The following is a 7,338-nucleotide window of genomic DNA, read 5'->3' on the forward strand; positions in this document are numbered from 1 at the left end:
AAGTGCCGCAGCACCTGGGTCTGGAAGCAGCCAGCATATCCAGTTCCTAGCCTTAGGTGCAGCCCCACCCCCTTGCCCTCAGACACAGCTCCCATTGGTTGGGTCAGGACAGGAGAGGAACTAGTGCCACTCATGAGCCCTCAGCAGGTGGCTGTTGAGGGGTCGCGTGAAATGTGCTTCTCCCGCTGTAGCCTGGCCCTCTTCTCGTCTTGCTCCTCCTGTGGCTCGGCTCAAGCTGCGATGCATGCCCTGCTGCTAACCGTGGACTGTCGCCCCATCACCAGCACCCAGGAGGTATGTATATCCCTGTTTCTGAGTGATGGAGTTGGAGGTATGTGTATCCCTATCGCTGAGTGCTGGGAATGGGGCTGTACCCCCATCCCTCCCATCATTGCATCCCTCTGTGTCCCAACCCCCTCGCACCCCATCCCCCATCATTGCTTCCCTCCCCATCATAACCCTCCCACCCCCAGCCCCCTGTCATTGCATCCCCATCACTGTCCCCCCGTGACTGCCTCCCTCCCCATCCCAATCTCCCCTGCACCCCATCCCCCATCAGTGCATCCCCATCACTGCATTCCCCACCACGACTGCATCCCTCCCCATCCCAATGTCCCCTGCACCCCATCCCCCGTCATTGCATTCCTCCCCGTCCCAACCCCCCTCCCACCCCCCTTGCTCCCCGTCCCAACCCTTCCTTTTCCCCTGCAAGGAGTAGCTGGGGATGTGTCAGATCCACCCCCAGAAACCTCTCTTGGCAGCAGAAAGCTCAGCATCCTTCCTGCAGGAGGGGTCACTGTATTAGGAGCTGCTTTCCCAAGCCCTGTGCATGCAGACCTCCCATACCCAACCCCCATCCTCCACCAAACCTCACCCTGAACACTCAGACCCTTCCCCAGCCCTCCATACCCGAACTCCACCCCACTGAACCTCAACTCCTGCAGCTGGAGCCCGCCTGCAACCAGACTCCCTGCCCCAAGACCCCCACCTCTATATCCAGACCACCACCATTGCGCTCCCTGCACTCAAACTCCTATCCTGATGAGCCCCTACCCCCTCCACCACCCTGAGCTCCCACTGACTCCCACTTCTCCCTCCCTGGTGTTTACCCCCTAATGTATTTATAGAACACAACCAGATCTCCTCCCTACCTTCATTTTGCCAGGACAGTGGTTAAAAAAATAACACCATTTTACTGCCATACTGAGAAGATTTTCGCTAGAAATCGCTGACACGCAGTAAACATGGAGCCCGACTGCGCTATTTACACAAAGTCACTTTTCAGAGCCGGGCTACACTTTAAGCTTCAGCCCCATAACAGGCTGCACTGCAGCATTGCAGTCAAGGTGATGAAGACATGAATAACTGTAGCACAGACTACACCTAGGAGAGAAAGATGCGCCCATTTCACCGAGCATAGGTAGGGAAAAAGCTCTTTGATGAGGTTAGGAACACAAATGCCAAACCAGAAACTTCAGTACCAAGCACCATGCACACTGCATCAATCGAGGAGGCTAACAAAGACTGTCTACACTAGCACTTTTGTCAGTAAAACTTTTGTCCGTCAAGGGAGTGAAAAAGGACACCCCTGAGATAAGTTACATGGACAGAAGCACCCGTGTGGACAGCGCTAGTTAAGTGGGAAATGCTCTCCTGCTGACATAGTACTACTGCTTGTTGGGTGGTGGTTTAATTATGCCGATGGGTGAGCTCTCCGGAGCCCTTTAGCATAGAGCAGCTACACGGGAGACCTTATGGCCTCCCAGTGAAGCAGTATGGTTGTGCCGCTGTAAGATCTCTAATGTAGACATTGCTATAGTCACTCACTTCTTCCAGCTGCTTCTGCCAGTTACCTCAATCTTGTTATTAACTTGCACTTAGGCATCAGATCAGTGAACCAGGTGTGAAACTAAGTCTCCTTACAACAGTGTAGGGAATTAACTCTGCAAACTGTCAAATGTAGCACCAAGGAAGGTGCATGCAAACACAGGGACGTACTAAATATTTTTATTCCAGTAGGGCTCTGAGGCCCCATTGGGTTAGCCACTGTTAAAACATACAAAAAGTTACCAAAACCCTTGACACTTATGTCTCATGGATGTGCCATAATCTGAGCTTTCCTTTCAAAATAAACAAAAAAAAACGTCTATACTTCACTAGCAGAAAAGCTCTCTATATCCCAAAGGGGAGAAGAGTCAAAGCCTCCAGGAAGTCCAGTAGGGCCCTTCATATTACCGGGACCAAACTTTAAGAAACATTGCTAGATAGTAATAATATCCTCTCTAATACACAATTTCAATTCAACCACACTACCACTCAGTATGCACAAAGAACGGGGAAAAAAATCACACTGAAAAATACAACTGTTGCTGTTGTTATGACTGTAAATATGACACAAAGTTTCGACAGTGCAGATTGTATAGTTGATTACTTTAAAGCAGTGGTTCCCAAACTGGGGTTCATGAAATTTTACAGGAGGTTCTCGGGGAAAAATCCCCTAATGGCCGATAGAGCTGTCCCTAGGGACCTCAGGCAGCATGGGGCCAGCAGCCCAGAGCCCCTAGACTTCCAAGAGCTAAGCAGATCAAAGCAAGTAGATCTATCACACAGGAGACTTCACTTCACTTTCCATTTCTTATCAGGAGTCTTTAAGGTTGATATTTTTTGCTGTTTTTAAAATTAAATAGGCAGCTAGTATTGTTTTTAAAATTGTTATGAAGAACAAGTTTAAGCTGTGTTGTAATGTGCGTTCTTTGCCTGGACTGCTCAAGACCTGAATGCTTATGTAGGAGGAACTCTTTGAGCTGGCTTCTTAAATACCTTTATGCTGTTTCACATCTGACACTCCTTGATGAAACATAGGAGCCTTGTCCTATAACAGGCTTATTCAAAGTGATACAAGCTACGAAAGTGAGATCTTGGAAAAGTGTTGCCGTTTTCATAATGCAATACAAATACTGTAATGATAAATAATTAATAAATAATACACAGTATGTAATAAGAATGTCACAAAAACAAAATTTATATTTCCAAGATCACGGCTTTTATAATTTATACTCAGGTAAAGGAGAAAATCTCTGAAAATATTAATTTTTAAGAAGAGGTTCACAAGACTTGACATTTTAGTGAAAGGAGTTCACAGGTTGTTAAAGTTTGGGAACCATTGCTTTAAAGTCATCATGCAAAGAAGTCAAAGAGTGTATTTAAATAAGATAAGAAATTTTGAGTGTGTAATCAACTACATTTTTTTCTTGTCTGCTATGACAGTAATTTAAAAAATATTATAATTATTATTAAATTATTAAATACTGCAGTACTGGAAAGTCTGTGTTCAGATTGTACAATGCACTGTGATTTTCAATTCTTCCGTGTGTGTACTGTTGTATTCTTTTCACAGTTGGAAAATAGTTCTCGCTTCTTTGGTCCCCCCACAAAGAGACCCGATGCCCAGGTCTGGAGAAGTTTACACAGCTACAGGTTGACATTTCTAATTGAAACTTGAATTAGATCCCTTGCATCCTCTCCTAAGTGAGTTGAAGAATTAACTTTTGTTGGGGCCAAAGGATGCCAAACAAGCTAGTTACTTCTCAGGACAAGGAAGAACCTCTCTCAGCTGATCCATGTCACGGTGCAGCTCCCAAAAGCCATTCGCTGCTCTCCCCTTCCAGTGAGACCCCTCAATATCCCTCCTCCCTTCTCTGGTCATGGCTACTTGACCAATTCCAGCATTTTACTGATCTTGCAAGAAGTAACTTCTAGACTGAGGCCACGGCTACACTGGAGAGTTGCAACGCTGGTGATGGGGTTACAGAGCTGCAACTCACTCTGTGTCCACATTTGCAAAGCACGTCCAGCGCTGCAACTCCCTGGTTGCAGCACTGGCTGTACACCTGGTCAGCCTGGGGTGTAGCGATTCCAGCGCTGGTGATGCAGCGCTGGTCATCAAGTGTGGACACCAACAGCACTTTTATTGGCCTCCAGGGTATTAGAAGGTATCCCAGCATACCTTTTCAGCCACTCTGCTCATCGTTTCACACTCCACTGCCCTGGGCTCAGGTGACCCGCCCTTTAAATGCCCCAGGAATTTTAAAAATCCCCTTCTTGTTTGCTCAGCCAAGTGTGGAGTGCAATCAATCAATCAATCACTGACCATGCTCCACGCCCCAAACGAGCCCCAGCATGGAACACTTCCGAGCTGCAGGACCTCATCAGTGTTGGGGTGAGGAAGCTGTGCAATCACAGCTGCGCTCCAGCCATAGAAATTATGATACCTATGGGCAGATATCAAAGTCCTTGCTGCTAAGGGGCCATGAACAGGACGCGTTGCAGTGCAGGGTAAAAGTAAAGGAGCTGCGCAGGGCCTATTGCAAATCCCGTGAGGGAAACCGCCGCTCAGGAGCTGCCCCTACGACCTGCCGTTTTTACAAGGAGCTGGATGCCATACTTGGGTGTGACCCCACTGCCAATCCAAGGAGCACGATGGAGAGTTCAAAGCAGGGAGAAGTGAGGGAGGGTGTAGAGGAAGCCGAGAGTGAGGCTACTGGGGTGCAGGGAAACACCCCGGAGTCCCAGGAGGCATGCAGCCAGGAGCTCTTCTCAAGCCAGGAGGAGGCTAGCCAGTCGCAGCAGCTGGAACTTGTTGGTGAAGAGGAAGCAGAGGAGCATGTTCCCAGTAAGCAGATTTTATTTTTAGGATGGCAATGTTTTGTGAGAAGAGGGTGGGGGTTATGGCTGCCTGCATGCATGCCTAAATGTGGAATAGCCCATTGATTTGGTCTATCACGTCTCTGTAATTGGCCTCGGTAATCTCTTCAAAAGTTGCAGCCAGAGCGTGGGCAATGTGCTTGCGCAAGTTTATAGAGAGAGCCACCGTGGTCCTTGTCCCGGTCAGGCTAACTCGTCCGGGCCACTGTGCCGCGAGGGGTGGGGGGACCATTGCTGCACACAGGCAAGCTGCATAGGGTCCAGGGTGGAATCCACATTGCTGTAGAAGACCCTCCCTCTCTTCCCAGGTAACACGCAGCAGTGATATATCTGGCAGTAGAAAATCTTGTTGAAAACGTAGTGATGATTGTTCAGTGCAGGTCCCCAACTGTCTGCCCTATGCTTTTCCCACTGCAGGTCCCCAACTGTCTGCCCACTGCTTTCCCCAATGCAGGTCCCCAACTGTCTGCCCTCTGCTTTTCCCACTGCAGGTCCCCAACTATCTGCCTTCTGCTTTCCCCACTGCTCGTCCCCAACTGTCTGCCCTCTGCTTTTCCCACTGCACAGACACCCCAGCCCTCTGGCAGTTCCCTTTCCCAGGTGAAGTAGCGGCAGAAACACTCACCCCATTGCTCAACATGCCTATGCCTTCGCTGCCGTGGCCTCTCTGTCCTATGTTAAGTATGTGGGAATGATGCTACAAAAAGTCTACAAACTCCTTCACTGTGATAATAAACAATGTAGCCTCTGTATTAAATGTTTCTATTTATGTTTTTTTAAGTGACCTTGAATAATCCAGCTCTATCACCGCCTGCACGAAGGTTACAGAACTTGAGGAAAAATCCTCGAAAATCAAAAGAAGATTTGATCAAAGCAGTTATGAATCAGTACGCCAGAGACAGTAAGAGGCTGCAGGACTGGAGAGAGAAAATGCATGAGTGGAGACAAACACAGAGCAGGAGAAAGGAATTGGCTACCAAGAAAAGCACAAAGCAGCTGATAAGCCTCCTGGCTCGCCAAACTGACTGTATGCAGTCTCTCGTAGCCATGCAGGCAGATCAGTACCGTGGTAACCCCTACCCCTCCCAAAGTTCTCTCTCTTGTTCCCCAGTGTTTGCACAAAACATCTTTCTCCAGCAGCCTGGTTCTTACCACCACCAGCTGCCCCCAACACCTGTATGTTCACCTACCAGCCCTGAGAACTACTACCCTTACCCTATGCACTCAACCCCCATCACGATGCAGCATATTAATCCTGAAGTGCAGCAGGCATTGAACAGCAATCCAAGCAGGACATATTCAAACCTCTGAATGTACAGTCCACTACCCTACCACCCCTGCCCTTTTATGTACTGTATTTTGAATAAATGATTTCATGGCTTTTAAAACATTTTTTATTATTGCAGAAAGTGATAAATACTGTACCCCAAAGGAAAAACGGGCACAGCAAAGGCACTAAACATTACTGTTGGCTTTCAGCCTCAAATTGCTCCCTTAAGGCATCCCTAATCCTTGAAGCCCTTTGCTGGGCCTCTCTAGTAGCCCTGCTCTCTGGCTGTGCAAATTCAGCCTCTAGGCGTCGAACCTCGGAGGCCCATTCCTCACTGAATCTTTCACCCTTCCCGTCACAAATATTATGGAGGGTACAGCACGCGGATATAACAGCGGAGATGCTGCTTTCCTCCAAATCTAGCTTCCCGTAGAGACACCTCCAGCACACCTTTAAACGGCCAAAAGCACACTCCACAGTCATTCTGCACCGGCTCAGCCTGTAGTTGAACCGGTCCTTGCTCCTGTCAAGCTTCCCTATATATGGTTTCATGAGCCATGACATTAAGGAGTAAGCGGGGTCTCCAAAGATCACAGTGGGCATTTCAACGTCCCCTACTGTGATCTTGCGGTCTGGGAAAAAAGTCTCGGCCATCAGCTTCCTGAACAGGGCACTGTTCCGAAAGATGCGTGCATCATGCACCTTTCCAGGCCATCCTGAGTAAATGTCAGTGAAACGCCCATGATGATCCACAAGCGCTTGGAGAACCACAGAGAAATACCCCTTGCGATTAATGTGCTCTGATGCCAGGTGGGGTGGTGCCAGAATAGGAATATGCGTCCCATCTATTGCCCCTCCACAGTTAGGGAAACCCATTTGTGCAAAGCCATCCACAACATCCTGCACGTTCCCCAGAGTCATGGTCAGAGGCATTTGCAGCGCTGTTGGGAGTGGTTCCAACGCCCCGTGGTGCTTTGCTACACATTCCAAGCAGTTTGGCACCATTGTGAGTCTGCAGCACGATTTCTGTTACAAATGGAGCCCGAGCTGCTGAGGACCTTGCTGATGAATGTTGCCAGCACATCACGCATGGCAGTGGAGCTATTCCTTCAGCTCCAAAGTGACAGTGAGAAGTCAGATGATGATATTGATTCGCCTGACACACAAGACACTAAACTCCTTGTGGCATTAACAGACGTGCTCAGCACCGTGGAACGCCATCTCTGGGCTCGGGAAACGAGCACTGAGTGGTGGGATCACATCGTCCTGCAAGCCTGGGATGATGAGCAGTGGCTGCAGAACTTTCGGATGAGAAAAGCCACTTTCATGGGACTCATGCTGAGCTCGCCCATACCCTGCGGCGC

The 7,338-nt window shown here is 48.8% G+C and overlaps 1 protein-coding gene across 1 annotated transcript; it reads left to right on the forward strand.

Annotated features, from left to right (window-relative positions):
* Positions 1 to 4,428: 4,428 nt before the first annotated feature.
* LOC127054256 (uncharacterized) lies at positions 4,429 to 6,022 on the forward strand. Its single transcript, XM_050960329.1, has 2 exons — positions 4,429 to 4,672; positions 5,486 to 6,022. Exons 1-2 carry the CDS (start codon positions 4,480 to 4,482, stop codon positions 6,013 to 6,015), a joined length of 723 nt encoding a protein of 240 aa, XP_050816286.1. The 5' UTR covers positions 4,429 to 4,479; the 3' UTR covers positions 6,016 to 6,022.
* Positions 6,023 to 7,338: the final 1,316 nt, after the last annotated feature.

This window comes from Gopherus flavomarginatus, chromosome 6 (assembly GCF_025201925.1).
Source record: "Gopherus flavomarginatus isolate rGopFla2 chromosome 6, rGopFla2.mat.asm, whole genome shotgun sequence".
Classification (NCBI taxonomy): domain Eukaryota; kingdom Metazoa; phylum Chordata; order Testudines; family Testudinidae; genus Gopherus; species Gopherus flavomarginatus.

What these genes read in the sequence shown, in the direction of transcription:
- LOC127054256 (XM_050960329.1), top strand. Translation starts at nt 4,480, where the DNA reads ATGGAGAGTTCAAAGCAGGGAGAAGTGAGGGAGGGTGTAGAGGAAGCC. An exon ending in AGCAGAGGAGCATGTTCCCA is followed by an intron (nt 4,673 to 5,485) that starts GTAAGCAGATTT and finishes TGTTTTTTTAAG; the next exon opens with TGACCTTGAATAATCCAGCT.